We start from the raw sequence: 22,365 nt of genomic DNA on the forward strand, positions 1-22,365 counted from the left end.
AGTTATTTTGTAGGTGAACAAACCACAAATGACATAAAATGAAAACAGAATCAGTATGATCCATGAAAATTGATAGATAAGATTTCGGGTAAAAAAGATGTACGTTTTTGAGAAAAGGATAAGATTTTGTCAATAATCACTTTAGAAGTAAGTAGAGCAACATAATCATCGGCAGTATAGTTTCTATTCAAGTTCTCTAAAAAATTCAAGCACCAGACGAAATATAAAATACTATATCCTAAATCTTATCATTATGCACAACCATGAACTCCATATACAATGGGTCATCTGAGATAAAGTTTGTGCAATAAAATTTTAAGAAGGGAACAGTTGAAATTTTATCGATCATTTAATAATGTGCACTAAAACGAAAAATTAACTCAGTCGAAAACACATACTTGTGATGGGAAAAAGTCAATAGGTGAATAGAATTTCATATCGATTGTTTGTCGATTAGATTTGTCAAATTTCTCAGGTCTACCGAATGTGATGAAAGATGATGCAACAATAATAAGTTGTTCCCATGAAATTATTGAAAGCATATTAGGAACAGGTTGATTGACAGCATCTTGAACTAAACATTTTCTACATGAATCACCAGTTGAGACCTCACTAAACATATTCTTTGCAGCATTGTCATTAAAAATTGGAGATTGAGCATCTAAATCCACAGACGATTTGTCCTCAAATGCTTTATCATTGAATGGAAAAGGTTTGTCATTATTACAAGTGTCGAAGTCACTCCATTCAGATTCTACTGAAAAGACTGGTACCACTTCAGCACGTTGGCAAGCCTACGATCATATAATATTAGAAATGAAAATGGTTACAACCAAACTAAAGACAATAAAGAAATGTCTTAAAAGCAGTTGAAAAAGCCACAATGAAAATGCCACGAATAGAAGAAACATAAAACCAATTAGTGTATAGAGTTAGCTCATGAAAAGTAACGTTAGAAGATTGAGAATTCGTTCAGCTGGAATGAGGTTACACTTCCGATGCTCAAATGCCTTGACCATCACTAGTTTAAAATTATACAGTTTTCAAACAAAACTACAATACGATATTCAAGCGACGCTATCGAATTTTGTAACCTGTGAGTGATTATCTATTTCATTACAGTTTTTATTACCGTATTCATATTTCGTTAAAGTTTAAAAACTAGCTCCTTTACAACTAGTCATTTTATATTTTCTAATTCTATTATATATTAATTATTTGTCTCCTGTTTAGGTTTCATTTACACTGAATATTTAGTGGCTAATTTCCATCGTTTATTTGTAATCGAAATTAACTTGAATAAGTATAGCACCTTTCTCCATATACACATGATCATGCATTTCAGAAACTGAGAACTGTCTTTCAGCATTATTCAACGAGTATATTAGTTCAAATGCAATCGATAGTATTATTCCTGCATAATAATAATAATAATAATAATAATAATAATAATAATAATAATAATAAACTGAAGTAGTGTATCAAACAAATAAACGTTTGAAATACCTCCTCATAAAGAATAAATTATTCTGATCCACGTAACTTACATGAAATTAGATTCCTAACGTTTATCAAATAAATAAATCGAATGTCAATCACTATTTCTTTAAAAACAGCTCTAAGTCGTTGTATTAATTTTGAGCCTTCTGCTTTTTTCTTATCAGATACGTTTTTGTATGCAAAGTTATACTACTGAATAATATGCAGTAAGTAGTTTCATTTCTAATTAATTTTGAATATATAGCGATTTATGGTTCATTGTTGTTGTTTGGCATTTCTAAATTGTTTACATCAACTTGTGGTTTAAATTTATTTGTGATTGTCGTAACATGAATCTGACGCTTCTAACAGCTACCTCCAGCTCCAGTTTATTCATTGAGCATTTGTTCAATAAAGAGAAGAAATTTTTTAATTAGTTACACATCAAGGCTCTCTCTCTCTCTCTCTCTATATATATATATATATATATATATATATATATATATATATATATATATATATATATATATATATATATATATATATATATATATATATATATATATATATACAGTTGTGCACAAAATCAATATCAAATGGATAATAGTTGTTCAATTTAACGACGTTTTCTCTAAAACCATTATTATTTAGAAGCTCAACGGATGTGAAATCAAATCTAAAGATAAGATTATGCAATCGGATATTAATAAGAATCGGTTGCGCAAGAATAAGAATTATATAAGTTTGAATTAATGCGATTGTATGTGAATATTTAGTGTTATTTTCAAAACTAAAAATACGTAGTTAATGAGACGGGTACACTGAAAAGTGGGTAATCAGATTATTACGACAAATAGATCACGTAAAATGAAGTTCTGAATTGGAAAGCTTTTTTTTTTTTTTTGAAAAACGTCGCAAACTAAGTTTAAAGTCAAAAGTAAATTAAGAAGTCAGAACTTTATTTGTGTACAAATGCAGGATTTGTTGGGATGGAACCCGACAGTGAAACATGATAATATGGGGCACGTTCTATTGAATTCTATAAAGAACTTTTAAAGCTATATTTTATCGATAGAGTTTTTTGCCTTAATAATATTATTAATCATACAAATAACACTACATATTCATATACAATCGCATCAATTCAAACTTACCTAATACTTATTCTTGCGCAACCGATTCTTATCAATATCCGATTGTATAATCTTATCCTTAGATTTAATTTGACATCCGTTGAACTTCTAAATAATAATGGTTTTAGAGAAAACGTCGTTAAATTGAACAACTATTATCCATTTGATATTGATTTTGTGCACAACTGTAATATATATACTAATATAGAGCCATGATGTGTTACTAATTGAAAGGAAATATTTGTTTATTCAACTTCTATTTTAAATTGTTTGATTGTAATAGTTAGTCCTATTCTTGTGTTCTTAGTAGCCTTGTCAAATGTTGTCTTCCAAAGTGGTTGTGACATATAACTGTTATCTGTTATAAGGTTTATCACACGTCTTGTAAATAATCTCTAAATAACTATTTCAGGAAGTTTTCTTTTTCTTGGATTGTATATTGACGCGGTAAACACCATAGAAAATTAAAATATATTATGCACATATTCTTACAAATAATAGTTCCATACTTCAGGTATTTTTTTACAGAAGTTTTACGAGTAACTCAATTGTATGGTCAAAAAATCCGACAGATGTAACATTACGGATTAGTATAACGCTGATTTTACCAAGCGATAAGTTGATTAATTCCGTGCTGAAATAATTACTATTCAACAGCTAAATAATAATGGCATATGACGATCTATTCATAAATTATATTACGACTTTTTTAGTGATATAATTCAATAGTTTTATATGACTGATGCCAGAATAGTGTATGGCACTCAACGCTCAAAGACCAAGTTGCAAGTTCGAAACCTTTTTTTATCTACTTTGACCTAACTAGCTGAATAATAATATATTGTTTAAAATAGTACGGAAAACATTCTAATGAGTTCCTATGCTCTCAAACTATGGGTGAGAACTGATATATTTGAAGCAAGCTATTATGTCATTGACAACTGGACTGAACCATCTTAACAGGTATCCATTACCTGGTTGAGGTCCGCGTAGTCATGATAACCAATAGTTAGAGACTTTGAATGACATAAATTCTAAGTTTCAAAATTCATCATAATCCTCATATTTTCTTCGCGAATCGTATCTTTGATGTTTAATCTTTGTTGTTATCACTAATACTGTTACTGTCTATGCTACTCTGTGATTTACCGTGACAATTTGATCTCTCTGAGCTAACAGGGTAGAGTAACATGAAGCCATGCACATAGGTACCGGGTTTTATGTTACTTTTGACTGACTGACTGATCAGCAACATTCCTTACTTTGAAGAATAATTAATGAGCTTATTGTACTTGATTATATGAACATAATAAACGTTTCATTACTTGGAAAATTGAGAAGAGAACTTACATTCGAATATATTCGAAAGAAATCAATTAAGCATACGGCTACATCCAATATATGTGGAAAACTATCACGACATTTATCGAGCTGAAATTTATTTATACCAAAAAAAGAGAAAAGTTACAAGGATTGCATCGAAAAGAAACTTTATTATATTTCTCTGAAAATAAATAATAGAGGCAGTTATCTCAGAAATCGGTGATACCGACTGGTATTCCATCAAATTGGTTTCAATATTCAATAAAATTTGATCAGTAAAAGTTGACAAATAGTTTATTCTGTTATATGAGTACTGAAGAAATTTTATTTCATATATTAATTGTATTTTAATGAAGGTTATCAAATAACACACTTGCGCTCCAACACTAAATACTCAATACATGATAATGGACTAATAAGACTTCAACACTACATAATAGATTGGATCTTAGATCAATGCACCATCGTATATATATATACCATCATACTAGATCATGTTACCTGTAACACTGAAGTTTAAACCAACAATCAAGAACCAGATATGAACCATAACAAGAGTTTATTGATAAAGTACAAGTAATCCGAGTAAAACCGGAGCGAAATCAAGGTGCACATATAATAGCATATTAAAATGATTAGAGTCGGATAATTTTGTCTTCGTTTATTGGCCAATTAAATCTTACACTCTCTAATAAATTATAATGGCAACTGAGTACATACCTATGGATATAAATTAAGTTTGAAATATCCTCTGTAACTTATTTTTTGTTATGATTTGAAGCTGATAAAATTCAAGGGGATGAATAGGACACATAGTATAAAAATTCTTTAATATATGGTTATTTGGTCACAATACAGTCCAAAAAAAATAATTTAACAATACAATATTATTAACAAACACTCGTTAGACGACGTAAGCAACAATATTCAGCACATGAAGATCAAGATACTAGCTAGAAATCTAGTACATACACCAATAGGAGATCCTTGAGCTAAGAGAAATGGATAACTGATTGATAAACAACTGAGCAGTTAATGATTTTGCTGACAAATCCTGCATGATGTAGAACTAAAAATTATTTTGTGGAAGCATGACAATTTAAGCGTTTGAAGAAAGTCAGAGGAAAGCCCTCGACATTGATTTTGTATAAAAAATAAAACTCAAATTTTATGTCATCCACAGTAGCACAGAGTCACAATCGTTCTAATTGCACAGGCATCAGTTTTCTTGAAATTTCAAATACCCCTTGCTGATGAAAGCCAATTAACATGAGATCTAGTTCCATAACTTTCACCTAATAGCTTCTAACCATTTAACACTAAAACATAATGTACACAGTATCGATTCATTCAGACTAGTGACTATAATGCAACTTAATAAAATAAAATCTCATCAACACTAAAAGATTTTGATACATATGACACTGATTACTATTCGGTAAACGGTCAACTCTATATGTACATAACCCTATATTTTGTTTAACGGTAAAATATTTACGAAAACTTTTATTACAAAAATATCGAGAAAAAGTAAACTAGGCATTCAATATTTTTTTATTATAAACACAAAAATAACTTACTGTTTTATCACCCCTTCCAATAGCCAGAATCGGTTTAATCCAATTTATGAGACCTTTATTCCATATCATTGTTCCTAAGCCCTGAGCAATCATTGTACCAGCTGAACTAAATCGACTGATAAATTCAATGCAAGATATCAAATGATTTATATGCTGGAAGAAAAGAGCACAGTGAATAGCAAAGCAGACAAATTAATTATCATGATGCATAATTTGTAATAAGAAATAACACTTAATAATAGTAATAATCGAAACTTGCTTAGCTAAAAGAGAGAGCGACAAGTAGAATTTTATCGTGTATAATTGTAAAATTAAATGTATGGAAGAATTACAGTGCTTCTTAAGAACTACATTCAATCATGAAAACGGAGCCATAAAGATAGTTTTCTGTAAATAGTTCGCAGAAGGCCACAGAACTGGATCTATTGTGATACAGAAACCTTGTAGTAACGGTGAATTTAGATCGATTCTGTAAATAATTTTGTTACTATTCATATCTCAGAATCACTTTAATTATACAACTCATGTCATTGACCATAAAGTGTTATTTAAGTTGTTATGTTAAACTCCTAGTTCAGATACAATGTTACATATGCTACTCACAGCACCTGAGTCCCCTCTTGTGTCACTGTTTGTTTACTTGATCGATAGAGCACCTATCCATATGGAGTTTTAGTCACACCTTCGAATATTTATTTATCTGAATTATTATTCGTTACAATATTACTTACTTACTTACGCCTGGTACTCCTCGTAAAGGAGCATAGGCCGTTCACCAGCATTCGCCATCCAACCCTGTCCTGGGCAATCCTTTCCAGCTCCTTCCAGTTGTTATTTATCATTTTTATATCTGCTTCTATTTCCCGACGTAATGTGTTCTTTGGCCTTCCGCTTTTCCGCCTCCCTTCAGGATCCCAAGTTAGGGCTTGCCTCGTGATGTAGTTTGGTGATTTGCGTAATGTATGTCCTATCCATTTCCATCGTCTTTTCCTAATTTCCTCTTCAGCTGGAAGCTGGTTTGTTCTCCCCCACAGTACGCTTTTACTGATGGTATCCGGCCAATGGATGTTGAGTATCTTGCGTAGACAACTATTTATAAATAATTGTACCTTCTTGATGATGGTTGTTGTAGTTCTCCAAGTTTCAGCTCAATACAGTAGAACTGCCTTGACGTTCGTATTGAAGATTTTCACTTTGATATTGGTTGAAAGTTGTTTTGAGTTCCATATGTTCTCCAATTGTAGGAATGCGGCCCTTTCTTTGCCAATCCTCATCTTTACATCTGCATCTGATCCTCCTTGTTCATCAATGATGCTTCTCAGGTACATGAAGGATTCTACATCTTCCAGAGTTTCGCCATCAAGAGTGATTGGATTGTTGTTCTCCGTGTTGTATTTGAGGACCTTGGTTTTCCCCTTGTGTATGTTGAGGCCTACTGATGCAGAGACTGCTGCTACACTGGCTGTCTTCATCTGCATTTGTTCATGTGTATGCGATGGGAGGGCTAGGTCATCTGAGAATTCCAAATCTTCTAATTGATTCCGAGTTGTCCATTGTATTCCATGCTTCCCCTCAGAGGTACAGGTCTTCATAATCCAGTCGACCAACAGGATGAAGAGGAAGAGGGAGAGTATGCAGCCTTGTCTGACTCCAGTACTTACTTGGAATACATCTGCCAGCTGTCCTCTATGCATTACTTTACACTGTAGTCTGTCGTATGAGTTCCAGATAATGTTGACAATCTTTTCAGGAACTCCATAGTGTCGAAGAAGTTTCCATAACGTCCTCCTATCCACACTGTCAAATGATTTCTTTCTTTAAAATCTTGATGAGGTGTCCTTTCCAGTCCATCGGCACTTGTTCCTATTGTGCCCAGGTAAAAGAAGCCCATAAAATTTACTGGTTTTAAGTTCAAACACCAGTCCACCTTCTTGGATCTGGAAGTCTGATTAGTATTGCTAGCCATGACACAAAACAATGTAACTGGAATTCGAGTACATCGCCAACTTAACAACAGAGTTCATCAGTTCAAAAGTAGATGAAGAATTTAATGCAATGAAAGATAGAGTGCTAGAGAGTTGGGATTATAAGTAAAGTAGGAATTTAACATATGATTTCATGAAAACCGTAGTATCGAAATACGCAAACTGATATAAAACACTTAGACAAGTTTACACCGGTTGATTAAATCATCAATTTCAAATTACTGTAATGATTGAGCAAGAAAGAAAGAAATATTAAGCTTTCGTTTATCTTAGTGCCATAGAATCCTGCTTAGTTTACTAAATTAATTAAAAACTTCTATTAATTTCTCATTTTTAGTTCTAATATACAAATTACCATGATCGATCAAGTGTTAATTATATTCAATCTAACCATATCTTATTTATCTCAGACTACGTGGTCTTTGATTTCTACAGATTTAAATTAGTCAGTCAAAATGTCTGTTATACCACAGTAAACTTCCTTAGAATTTATAATATTAAAGTTCTGCTTTGAAAGTGGTTAACTAAATTAATTAGCTACCATAATGTCATATGTGTTTATATTTTATAAAGCGTAATTTATTTAAAGGTAATTTCATCATGAACTGAAATTAACTGGATAGTCAATGATAACTAAAGAGAGTTGGAGATAACTTAAGTCTTCACCCAAGAGACCGCGAACAATAGAAAAGTTGGAAGAGAAGATATGAGAAATATACTATTTCTTTAAGACGTTCATGAAACCATTTGAGTAAATAACATGCATACTAATGACATTCGTCGAAATGCAATCCTCAAACTACAAGCGAGGATCCAAGTCCTATAGAATTAGTCAATTCGGGATAGAAATGTACTGATGACACTGAAAGTAAGTAACGCTATGGTACAAATCGATTGATCTTAGGACATGTGCATTGCTGGACTCAGAATTGGAAATTAAGTGACGTATTTAGAGTCCTGAACAACAGTCTGCATCAGGCTCTGGGTACAAAACACAGTTGAGTTTACAATTAGGTGGGAATAATTGTGATATACTCCTCGATTTTCAAAAACGTTTTGATTAATTTGAGTCTGCCATGAAGATTAACAACAAAACCGCTCTTGTAAAATAGTTATTTACTCATATTAGACACAACTATAAAGCGGGTAAACTACATGTATGCACAACAGCGAATGGAAACAAATTCTATACACTTATTGTCTAAATAAACGCACTTATGGTCAATCAAATATAATTGAATGTGTCCTATTTCTTAATAATCAGCTAATATCTATCTATGAACTTATGAGTGTATACTGTATTATACTAACTGTATTCGATCGATATCGTAAATACTAATTGTACTAATCAGTATAAATGTTTCTTTCTATAGTATAAAACGCTGTAGTTAACTGGGAGATATAGTAAACTTTTAAAAAATAGTAATTAAGGACAATTCATGGGAGAAAGATAAGCTCCTTTCTTGAATTGTTTTTAGTTTTTCTATGATGAATCAGTGAGTTTCTTTAGTTCTTTAAAAGGGAAAAAGAAATGTAGTGTTTCTCATGTTGTTAAAAATATAAAATGAGAAAATATACAGCATAAAGCGTCACAAACTAATATTACAATTACGCTGAAATTACTTATTCATTAAGTGTAGATTTACGTACAAAACTTTGAGCTATGTATTGCGTGAGCGCTAGTGATAGTATGGTGAACGAGAACATAGGCGGGGACAACATTACAAAATTTCTTGGTAAAATCTGAGAACCATACAGTAAATACTTCATTTGGAAAATATCCATCAATTATCTCAGACTTTGTTATTCCTTCGTTTTCATACCAATCACTCTATGTTATTGTTCTCCCCTTTTCGATTTTCTCAACTTTCTGTCACCAGGCATTCCACTTTCGACTGGCGATACATACTACTCATATCTGTAGACATCAATAGCACACACCACAATAGTACTCAGGTGTTTAAACGGAAGATATTGCAAGAGAGACAAAACCTCCGATCTACTGATTGGAAGCGGCATTTTTAAATTAGTAAGCCACTGTTCAAGACAAATAATAAATGATGAAAATAATAAATTATTCAAAACGGTTCAAAGGAAATTCATTCGTTTAATATACATTGGATTGGAATTGAGAGAAATTTACGTGACTATATTCATCACCAGTACACACAACTGAAACTGATACACTTCAGGCACGTTCTAATGTAGTTGAAAAGCTCTGTTTAGGATAATGTTTAACGTGTTATTTAAACGTCTTTTCATGGTGAATAAATGTATAATGTATACTTATTAATACAAGCATACATACATAATATAATTGACTGATTTTCTGTAATTTTAAGAATAAATCAATAACTGTCTTTACAGAATGTATGTAAACCCAAGACATGAAAACGCGTGTCCATAAACTTTAATACTATTTGCCCATTTGTATAAACTTACTTCTAGTTTATTAAGCCAACATTGAAAATGAATCCAACAAACAGTTGATAGAATAGTATCTAATTCCAATGTGAAAGGAAGACGTTTATAGGCCAGTGAGAAAATGACTAAAAAGTAATTGAAAAAGCAAAACATACATGTTGGAACTCAAACAAAAAAAATTTATGACAGTAATAATAAAAACTCTAGAAGAGAGGAGAACTTCGACTAATGAATTTTGACATCTATTTATAAGAAATAACTACTCTGAATGCTTCGAGAAAATCATGTGTACGGGGCTTCTTAAATTCAGTTTTCAATAATTACCCAAACACCGAACTGGCAATCTGAAACCTTGGTAGACCGAGCAAGTTCAATATCTTCAGTAACATAAGAAGGTCCGTAGTCTTCCAGGTCTTTCATCATCAATGAAATTATCATGTCACAGACTGAAACGTTTGATCTGTTTAAAAAGCTGTCTTTTCCATACACTATCTCCATTAGCAACATTGAAAAGTTTACAAATTTCTTGAGGCTGTTTCTTAATTTTGACATAAAATCTTAATAGCTTAGTTTGAGTAACTAGGGTAGCATAAACAGCTTTCATACAAATAATGAGACTTAAAGCCGAGTATACGAATATTTACATAGTTGGTAAACGAGTTACACTTACTAATTTCATAAATTAGCCACAAAATAACCACCTTTTTACCTTGTCTAATATGAGCTGAATCACAAGTGATTAAATCGTTTGCGCTTTCATCTTCAACTGGTAATGATTTTGCACAGATCCTTTGATAGAAACTCAAAACTTGTTCAGGTGTAATGTTGTTTTTTACAATCCAGGATGAGAATACACCAGTTAAATAGGCTGTTAAATTATTTAAACAAGAAACAGAAGATACAGATTTTCGACGAAATAGCTTTCAAAAAGAATAAAACAAGCCATCAATATGTTTATACATAACACAATAATTAAGTAAAGCATTCTTGTAAAGTGACAGGAATTCGCTTAATCTCCTAAAATCATAGTTGATTAGGATAGTTTTAAACGTTCGCCTGCACAATGCGGAATTAAATACTTCTCATGCTGAATCGTAGCTCAAGAAAATCACCATAAAATATATCTATCTTCGTCCTATTACAGATAATGTAAAATCTGAGATGATTATTATCTAAATTATTTAAATTGTTGTCTGCATTCACATTTAAATAAACGAAATTAGGGCTAAAAGTTTCAGTTCAAAATCAAAATAATTGATGTTCGACTATTTAGGACAATAAAGCCTGAAATTAAGTTGTGTCATATACTTTTTGGTCCTTAATAAGCAAGACATCTGAGATTTTGAACAAACTGGAGCCAAATGAAATATTCCAGACTGTAAATCAACACTAACGCTATGATCAAATATGTTATCAAAATAATTTTCAGAATAGAACTATCTGTAAGGATGGATTATATATAGTATTTTATTTTTTATTTGAACACATAAATATTAGTACAAAGGGGACACCGAATATATATGCGTCACACAAGTCACTTGATTTGTGTGTGGGCTATGAGACTGACCGAGTGACCAAACGGAAACAGGTGGACTTCTTAGGGGACCACACCCCGAGCCCTTGATCTTAAGGTTTGATCCACAAGGCAATGGAGCATCGTGAGGAGATGCAGTCCCATGGTAGCCATTTGTTCCTTCAGGATACTAGAGCCCATGTGCACCACTGGTTTGGAATCCGGTTAAAGCACCGGATATTCGCTTCTCGTCCTCTCATTTTCGTAAACAACACCCCGCCACGAGAAGGTAGTGAGTAGGACTTCCCTGGCAGAGGCTGTATACGCGTGGCCTTGTGAGAGCATTTCGAGAGGGAGGGCGGGCCCTCCCCACTCTCGGCCATACCAGGGCATTTGGGGGCCTTATATATATTATATACAGAGTGTGACAACGTGACATGAATTCTTAATCTTGACAATCTATTTACAAACTGACACTTAACTCAATCTTTCTTTAACTAAATAATTTCGTATGTAAACCAAAGCTTTAATCTCTTATTTACATAATTCTCATCAGTCGATCAGTTGTTCACTTGTCTTCTATATTATATTTGATTAGGACTAAAGAATCAGTCTCATAAGTGAACCATCATCAAAGTCACCTCGAATAATTTCAACATCTTATTAAATTGATAAAACTAACATTAGGCTAACAAACTGGTCAGTTGTCGGACAATAATCACTATCCTACTGTCTTATCCTCAAGTACCAGTACCATTTTATTAACCAAGTGTATGTTTTGAATTTTAATCTATTTAACTATAAATTTACTATAACAACGGCATACCAGATAGGATAAGGAAAAAATTGGTTCATGAAGCAGAAAACAAACAACAATAATTTTAACTTACAACGACCATGAGTTAAAACATATCGCAAATTAAAATGAAAAACATATGGAAGAGAATGATGAGAATCTTGGAGCTCTTTCTTTGGATTCATCGGACATAACAGAATCAGTCCAACAGTTAATATATCTTCAAGTTGAGCGCAAGTTTGATGCCATTTATCAACGAGATGTAAATTTGACGTCAAATAACCTAACAATTTTGATGATATTTTTAAAGAATGAAGTTCAGAATCAATTGTATTTTTCTTAAAATCAAGTTCTTGACTAGGAGAATCATTACCAATTTCATTGAACTTTTCCAAAGGACTGTGTAATGTGAATTCTGAGCGCTGTATAACACCACAAAAATAATTTTTAAAAAATTGATGATAATAATAGTGAACTACAGGCAGGTAAATAATGAAAGACATATTCCATTTCTTACACAGCCTGAACAAATTTTCGTAAGTCCAAGTACTTCTACCTAATAAGCGCAACGATGTGAAATAAGCAAGATAAACAGACAGTAGCATCCAACCATAATGAGACTGTTCATTTGAAAAAAAAAACAATCCTAAAAGAAAAATGTATCGAGAAATCATGAGCGTTATGTTGGAAAGGAAAATAAAGAAACAATACATTTACGCCATTGAGATCAGTGTTGAGCAGTCATACAGAACCTCCAAACATCGGATGTGATAATCTAACAGACCACAATCAGGCATCATGCTCCTACTAACACGACTCAATCCTACTTTCGATAGCTCCGTAGACCAATTCCACGTTTTGGATTGGGTGTCTGTAGTTTTCCTTCAACATATTCCTACACCAGACAACATTCTACATCGAAGTGGGTAGTGGTTGAGCATATTTAATACAGATTCTAATCAATTTAATCGAAGAACAGTCAAAATCTCATCAGTCGATCTATTGTTTTTGCCTAGTACGTTGAGTGTAACCTCAACATTGCTCACCTAGTGTTCCTGACAAAAAATAACCGATTATTCGGAGACATTTACAATCAAATGCTTTTTTCATTTGGTTTAGACAAATAAATATTGGTACAAAAGGGGCACCGAATATATATGCGTCACACAAGTCACTTGATTTGTGTGTGGGCTATGAGACTGACCGTGTACCCAAACGGAAACAGGTGGTTTTCTTAGGGGACCACATCCGGAGCCTTCGACCTCAAGGTCTGATCCACAAGGCAGTGAAGCAACGTCAGGAGATGCAGTCCCGTGGTAGCCGGTTGCCAATAATTGGTTTATGCACCGTTTTTCCCCCCAGGATCCTGGAGCCCACGCACACCATTGGTTTGGAAGCAGGGTTTTCCAACTCCCTAGGTGGACCTTCCGTGGCCATCAACCCGTTTAAAGCACCAGACATTCGCTTTTCGTCCTCTCAATTTCGTAAACAACACCCCCACCGCGCGAACTCAGTGAATAGCACTTTCCCGGCAGTGGCTGTGTACGCGTGGCCATGTAAGAGTATTACGAGAGGGAGAGCGAACTCTCCCCACCCTCGGTCATACCATGGTATTCGAGGGCTGATAAACCATGAATGTCATCTACTTTTTAGGGCTATGTTTAACAATTGCAAAATAAGGTAGTGAACTACTATTAAGTAAACTCACGCTTTAGTTGAGATAAACATCTCACCTAAGCCAAAAGTAATGCAAGTTAGAAAAGCTAAGCGACATTCTTAACTCATGCCGAGATTTCGTCAAACACCAGGACAGCAAGGTTGATGATAAATCAACTACTTTACCCCTTTTCATTAATACAGGCATTGATGCAACTCTAACACAACATTTCTCACTTAGAGGTACAGGATCGCAGCCCAAACATTCTAGGATTGTTGCTTTAGGTTATCAAACGACTCTAAATTTTGCCAGCGTCTTCATCAAATAAGACTGTATGGATTTGTTATGTTCGAAGAGATTACGAGTTCACCTAAATCTGTGAACGCAACGAAGACTCAGTGATACAATGATCAAACAAGCTAATTATTCCGATGCGTCCCAGCCCCGCTAAGTAGAGATAGAAGTTCGGTGTCAGAAGAGGGAAAATGTATTCCACAAGCAGCCAGAAGGACAAACAAAAACAAGCACAACTCAAGCGAAATGTCCTTGGAAAACGTTACGAAATAGCATATTAAAAGAGACAACGAACCAATGACATTTAAAGTCCTCCCAAGTGGGAAATACGATGTGAATGTGAAAATGGGAGCTGTTGGCGCGAAAATGAGAAATTCAAATTTCCAAAATAAAATTACAAAAGCAAGACATTTACCAGGTGTGTTTTGAGGATCTAGCATACCCAACAGGATTATAAGTCAATGAGCGACCATTGAGCGACCTATTGAAGGAACCCAAAACTAGAACGAAACGGCCGCTCAATGGTCATTGGTTCCCATTTTTTGTCCTGCTGATTCCAGTTTATAAGTGAAACCCAATTCAAAGTAGTTAGCTGTTCCAGATGATTTACAGTTTATATTACCTCAAGATTTCTGTCCTCTATTAAAAACTGGAACGACCAGTGATCGATACAAGTTAGGTGGGTCTACTTCCAGTTCCAGGGTGTAGTAAAATCTGAACTTAGACAAACAAGCAATTTAAACCCGTAACTGAGTAAATAGTAATATGAAGTGGGGTCAGATGAGATCGTTGAGATGTGTGTTTCGCATCTTCATCTCAATGGGTGACTCGAAATGGGGTACAAGTAACATAAGAAACCCTAATGATGATCAGACCAAGGGATGACGAAAAACCATAAATACAATCCTTATTTATCTTAATTATATGATGAAACACAGACTTTCTAGTTGCCATAAAAAAAATTGCAGATATCAATAGTTCGAGACTTGAAGTAATTAGAATTAAAATCAGATCAACTCGATGGACAAACACGTCTGGATATTTTATTCATCTTGTGTTCTACTGTCAAGCAATATGAAAAACAGCTCAGACGTACGGAATTGTAAGGTTCTGTGTTATTCTAATTACTACTTGCATTGAAAAAATAATAAAGTTACAAATCCTTTAAAAAACAAACGCCACTACTGCCATAACCACTGAATAAATAATGTAAGCGGTATAGCGGCATTAGATATTAGTAAAAATTTGTTACGGTAATACTGAACTATGTTCAAATGAATTTACGACAAATGACGACCAAATGAGTAGATTCCATATGTCACCAATTTGAGAAAATTAAGTATAGAGGATTGGGTTTGTTAAAATTATAGTTTACAATATGGACTGACTTGGTTAGATAACTAGTTATTGGTAAACATTTGTATCTCATAGATTACTTAATAATAACAATGTAACTGATTGGAAAGTAATGATCTAAAAAGCATATGAAAAGCAATAAACAACTTACTTGTGTATAATTATATAAAATTTTCAAAATATTTCCTTCCGATTCAAATGTTTGCCATATTTGCAAGAGTATACAACGCGTTACTAATGCAATTAAATAAGCAGATGATAAATGATAACTATCCAAACAGTAACTGTATATTTGTTTAAATGTTAATTCGAATAACATTAAATAAGGCTGTTTTGATTTAGTGTATTTTATATCAAGAAAATCAAGAAAATTTATTTCATTTTTTAAATCCCCACTCATGCACTTTTCCTGATCTCTGTTTTCTTCACCATCATCATCTCCATCTTCTTTTACTTCCTCAGGTGGTAACGATAATAATTCAACTAGAATTCGATAAATTATATAACAATACATGTGGTGTATTCGATCAATTAAAATTGGTAAATTTAAGTAGTTATCTTCATTCAACATGAACAAGGTGAAAGAGAACTAAAAGTTTTTGAAAAGAAAAATTATTCGAAAGAAAGGCAAATTTTATTAATTAACAGTATGGTAGAAACTGTTCATGATTATAACTTGTCAATGTGTATATTACAGCAAGGTGAAAATGTGGTTCTATTGGGAGAGTGAACTAAGATATAATAACTGAGAGGTTATAAATATATGATACGTACGAAACTGAGAGGACGAAAAGCGAATGTCTGGTGCTTTAAACGGGTTGATGGCCACGGAAGGTCCACCTAGGGAGTTGGAAAACCCTGCTTCCAAACCAATGGTGTGCGTGGGCTCCAGGATCCTGGGGGGAAAAACGGTGCATAAACCAATTATTGGCAACCGGCTACCACGGGACTGCATCTCCTGACGTTGCTTCACTGCCTTGTGGATCAGACCTTGAGGTCGAAGGCTCCGGATGTGGTCCCCTAAGAAAACCACCTGTTTCCGTTTGGGTACACGGTCAGTCTCATAGCCCACACACAAATCAAGTGACTTGTGTGACGCATATATATTCGGTGCCCCTTTTGTACCAATATTTATTTGTCTAAACCAAATGAAAAAAGCATTTGATTGTAAATGTCTCCGAATAATCGGTTATTTTTTGTCAGGAACACTAGGTGAGCAATGTTGAGGTTACACTCAACGTACTAGGCAAAAACAATAGATCGACTGATGAGATTTTGACTGTTCTTCGATTAAATTGATTAGAATCTGTATTAAATATGCTCAACCACTACCCACTTCGATGTAGAATGTTGTCTGGTGTAGGAATATGTTGAAGGAAAACTACAGACACCCAATCCAAAACGTGGAATTGGTCTACGGAGCTATCGAAAGTAGGATTGAGTCGTGTTAGTAGGAGCATGATGCCTGATTGTGGTCTGTTAGATTATCACATCCGATGAATGGAGATGTTGTGTGACATAACCTGCAATCGGTCGTAGTGGGCAAATGCATCTATCCTTTTATGTCCCTATGTTTTAAAAACTTTTATGCCTTATATTTCAAGAATTCGCTTTTTCTCAGATAATATTCGACATCTCAAATCCTTGTTCTTATCATTGATACTAATATTAATATTAATATTTCGGAATTCAACTTAAAATTCTATTCAGCTCTGCTGATATGTTCAGTCGAATTGGATCGATGGACACATTTACCAGGTTAATTTGTGTTAGTTTAATCCGTTTATTTATATACTTGTTCGCTAAACTATGAAACATCTAAAATTTAACCTTCTTCTCTATGGGATATTATTCTTATTACTTACAATTCGCCCAATCCTCAGTATATTTGAAATTATTACGTCAAACCTTGGAAATCATACTTACAACCCCAATTCTGAAAGTTCAAGTAACTGGGATTATTGTCACTAGTTTTTGATGCTTTTATAATCTTTAACGTAAGAAAAATTCCATTCAATGTGTTCCCTTTATGAATTTAAATAAAGCCAGAACAAATATTGATGCAGAGTAGTATGAATACATATATATATACATATATGAACAGGTCAGACGTTATTTGGTGCTAGAATCAAGAAAGAAAAATCAACAATTTGTACCGCCAATATTTACAGTTGGGTGTTGAAACAGTTCAGAATTATGGTACAAAAAACGTTAGAAACCTGTATGACAAGTTATTAAGAGTATGATTTAAGGAGACAAATGCATTCTACGTGAAAATACTCTGAAAGATTAAATCAAAAGAAACATACCAAGAGTAATTTAGGATCCAAATCAGATAATTCAATAATTGTTTGGAAAGAAGTAAAATTTTGTAAACCATTGATATAAGGTCTAAAAATAAATGACCCTGAAACCAAGTTAAAACAACAAATCAGTAAATGTATATTCAAACAAGACAGAAAACAATGTATTTACTACAGAATACATTTAACATACTTTTTTCCATAACAGTAAGTATTCTTTTTTAAAATCATTACAGAAAACACATGATATAGTGTTCGGTAGAATAAACTCAGTAGACAAACAAAACAGTAACCTGCTCAGAAGTTCGAACTGATATTACTCAATATCTCACAATATCAAAGATGATGTCGGTGAACTAACCAAGTTATATATATGTCCTTACGAGTTAGTTAAGTACAACGAGCACTTAGTACAAAACAATTATTAAAAGAAACTGAAATTTTCAATGTTATGATTTTAGGGTATTTTTGTTTGCGATGAATACAGTTCGTCATTGTCAGTAATCATTAAACGTTTTAACAGAAGAAATCTCTCAACTAAAAAGAGAAATTCTACAGATTTATTACGGTAGACGCTTTAGTAATCCACTCATTTGAACCTAATTTCTGTGTATAAAGGCAACATATCAAATTGCTCATTTCATCGTAGTCTTAACCAGGTATCCCATGTTTTATACTTAATAACATTATTATTCAATAATTATTAATCTATAATTATTAAAAAGCAATAAAACATATCATTATGAGTAAGTATTCAAGTTGTTCTGTAATTGGTAATCAAGTCTGAATTTCAACCAGTCTTTTTAATCACATGTATATTCAGTATAGACCGCGTTGGCACAACAATTATGTCACAGGTTATTTAAAGGAGATTGTTTGTAGCTAGTAGTGAAATCCAAGACTTTGGACTTATCCTAGTTCGTAATCGTTAGTTGGATGTACCTGGATCTCAGTGTTGATGTTCATATTGGGAATCGAACCCAATACCACAGTAGCTCGATGGATAAAAAGTTGGGCGTTTGAAATGAAGTGTAATTGGATTCAGGTACATCCAGACGATGGGTCTCGAACTGGATGAAGCATTTGAACTGGATTCCACTGTTTGCCACAACTCACCTATTCGAGACAAAATAAGTTTATTAACAAAATTTAATAGAGCTTACCGATATCTGTTAGTGTTTTACGACAATTATCTGAACGAATTATTGGTAGGTGATACTGTTTTGCACATTTAGTTTTATACTCTGGTGAATCTTGGGACGCATTTTCAGTTTCATTATTTGAAATGAACGCATATCGGAATGAATTAAGAAACATTTGTATAGAAAGTGGTTTCCCAACAGAACTAGAACTACTAGGTAGAATTGAACCACAAACAGTATACAACTGTAAACAGTGCTCAGCATCTTCAAGGTCACAACATAGAAGATCAGCTAGAAACTGGTTTTAAGTAGCAGTTTAGTGAGAGAGAAAGAGATGCAGAATAAAGACTTGGATTTAAAAATAAATTTTACCATAAAACGAAAGAGTCAAAATGTTAAAATATTGGTAAGTATTTAAAATTTTAGGCACCCATTCAAAAGGGAGCACATTAGCAAACGCGACTATTAAAAAGGCAAATAATAAAAGTGAGCATTGAAAAGAGTAATAACAATTTCAATGGTTTGAAATATATTCAATTCGCTTTGTCCTTCTGCCCTACAACCAATCAAAAAAGTAGTTTTCTAAACCTCCACATTCAACAAACACTGTAATTCTTCGAATTCGGTGACAAATTTTTATTTTCATTACCCTGGTCATGTTATCTCGTACATCCAATTAAGACAACTAGAACGGTTTTACGAACATAATTCAGGAAGATTTGGTTAAGTTCAAATTGAATAAGTTTTAAATGCTAAAAAACATGAGTTTCTTTTAAAATTAAAAAGTCATACTCGGCATTCTTCATGAAATGTACTCCCGAAAACATTGTCCTTCGTGCTTATTAGTGAAACTTAATGAACTTTGGTCCTGTCGATTATTGACTTCCGTGATAGTAAGAGACAAATAACTATGTGTGCGAACGCGTCGCGTCAAGCTACTATCAGATCATAATTGTAATATCTAATTTCTTACACAGAGTCAATCGGTTATCAATACTTTCTTTAAATTTCGATAGAGCAATGGGAAGATAGAGTTGGTCTGTTGATCATTATTATCGAAATTTATAAAAGGGACTAATTCCTTTAACTTTCTTTAAATGTTTTTGGTTTTTGATCATTTGTTATTGTCACCTTTATGTTTTTAATTTCATACACGTTAAGTAAATAACTATCATCCACAACATTTGACTTTGTACTACAACTTTTCTTTCACTTTAGATCGTTACACAACGTCGTTTCGATCCTTGAAGTTGTATATGGCTCTTTATATTCTTCGACAAAATAAGAGAATTAAAAGGCGTAGGTAAGTAAGCGGTATAAACATTTAAAATTCGAACCCCTACTTCCCAACACTTTGATAACTCTTCAGCCTAAAAGGGAGATTTATTACTATAATAAAATAATCTTAGCGATACATTAACTGATTGAATGTGGTACATCAAAAAGGAGGTGACATCAATTCAATATGGATATAAATGTTACATATATTACAGTTTTTTAAACGCAGTTTAACATGATTAGATGTGGATATTCAAATTATTTTCTGTTCCATGTAGATAGTCTAGTGTCAATCTGTTTTCGTAATCTTCTACGACCAGTTTGATACGTACTTCTACTTTTCTTTTTAAGTTTTGTTGCTGAATTCCTGCAACAGACTGTTCGATTTTCAATCCATTCAGAGCATCAGTAAATTACTTGAATAAGCAGCACCAATAAGTTCGCTAAAGTCTATGTGAGACCTCTCCACCACATTGTTCATTTTAGGGAAGTTTTCCACAACACAGGGTAAATCGGATATATTTATCATTACAAATTTTATTCTTCCTTTCAATACTCGGCTTTATTAATGTGGACCATTATTAGTATAAACGGAAATTTCAACTTAAAGGATCTCCTCAAATTTACTGACATCATTTCCCGTGTTCATAAAAGAAACATTATTGAGAACAAGTTATAAAAATTATATTCTTTCCCAAATGCCATATAACAATGAGTTGTGAAGATCAAATATATACGGATACAATAATCAAATTACCAAATACATTAAACAGACAGTCAGTCAAACTAACCTTCAGTTGAATAGGGAATCATAACTAGTAGTGGCTTATAGATAAAAGTAGGGATTAATGATTAAACAATTAAGATCACTACAAACTATCGAAATCGAACTAGTTGGCAGCAGTAATTTGAAAATACATAGACACTAGGATCATTGGATCGAATTTGTATGGCTTGTACTATATTTAAGAGAAAAGATCGAACTCTATTAGGAAAGCACTAAGGTATGCGGTAAAACAATTGGGCGTACTATTGTGAAGCATAGATGATGAGTAAGCCTTCTTGGGTGGTTTGTACACAGTCAGACAAAATCGATACGCAGCTCTATTTTATCAGATTAGGTTAATAGTGGTCATGTGATAGGTGATATTAAATTATTCCAAAAGACCTGCAGCTACTACCATCTAATAAGAGAGAACATGGTATGAAAATAATGCAAGGTAACCTTTCCTAGAACGACAACAACAACAAAAACAAAAATCTTACCTCTACACATGTTCTATGTGATGTTTCGGTGAATTCCAACTTCTTAACTTCGTTTGTATTATCATATAATGAATAAAAGTGAAGATAGAAATCGACTAAATCCTTAACATTTGAACAAATTCTAACATTTATTTTATTCACCTGAGTATTAGTATTATTGCCTAAAAATATAAAGTTGTAAAATAACAAATTTATAAATAATGAAGACTTAGTTTTAGTCAATAGTGTATGCTATTTAATTTTCAGTTATGATTAAGGTGTTTTCTATGACTATATGACATAACGGATGGTTTAAAATATTTTTCTCTCTCACACACACAGGTATACTGTGGTAATACGTCAATAAAATAATGAGACTAGTCACGTTATATTTGATCAAGGATTCTCGAACCAGATTAACACTAGATAAATACTTTATTCAACATAGTTACAAGCACCAACACTCAGTAAGTCCAGAGTGGGAATCAATGAGAGGGGAAGGAACCACATATTTAAGTGAGTAGGCTAAGTGCCTGTTTGTCCATGCTCAGTGACCAAACATATTTTAGTTTCACTACCACATATCATTACATATATAATCACCACTATTAAAGACAGTTATTAAGCTTCAAGCTGCTTGACCTCATGAAGATGTATCTGAAAGTAAACTTTCTTTATTTGACTTCACTCAATTCCAAAGAGACTCGGACTATGTGAAATCTACATTAGAGAAATCCAAAAGCTCTTAAATGAATAACGTGATAACAAAATGAAATGTTAAGAAATTTATTACCTGCACCACATAAATAGTCGAATACTATTAATCATTATATAAATTAACATAACAGGTTGTTAGA

The 22,365-nt window shown here is 33.1% G+C and overlaps 1 protein-coding gene across 1 annotated transcript in view; it reads right to left on the reverse strand.

Annotated features, from left to right (window-relative positions):
- The window catches only part of RAB3GAP2 (Rab3 GTPase-activating protein non-catalytic subunit), a 40,696-nt gene that overhangs the window by 2,523 nt on the left and 15,808 nt on the right, over nt 1-22,365 (reverse strand). Inside the window, exons 12-21 of the mRNA XM_051214801.1 lie at nt 21,530-21,690; nt 19,007-19,283; nt 17,850-17,947; nt 15,692-16,129; nt 12,328-12,655; nt 10,634-10,792; nt 9,943-10,049; nt 5,516-5,668; nt 3,963-4,043; nt 399-794 (exon numbers count right to left, since the gene is read on the reverse strand). Of these exons, the coding sequence (XP_051067990.1) occupies nt 399-794; nt 3,963-4,043; nt 5,516-5,668; nt 9,943-10,049; nt 10,634-10,792; nt 12,328-12,655; nt 15,692-16,129; nt 17,850-17,947; nt 19,007-19,283; nt 21,530-21,690 (2,198 nt within the window). The remainder of the gene's footprint in view (nt 1-398; nt 795-3,962; nt 4,044-5,515; nt 5,669-9,942; nt 10,050-10,633; nt 10,793-12,327; nt 12,656-15,691; nt 16,130-17,849; nt 17,948-19,006; nt 19,284-21,529; nt 21,691-22,365) is intronic.

This window comes from Schistosoma haematobium, chromosome 2 (genome assembly GCF_000699445.3).
Source record: "Schistosoma haematobium chromosome 2, whole genome shotgun sequence".
In the NCBI taxonomy this organism is placed as follows: domain Eukaryota; kingdom Metazoa; phylum Platyhelminthes; class Trematoda; order Strigeidida; family Schistosomatidae; genus Schistosoma; species Schistosoma haematobium.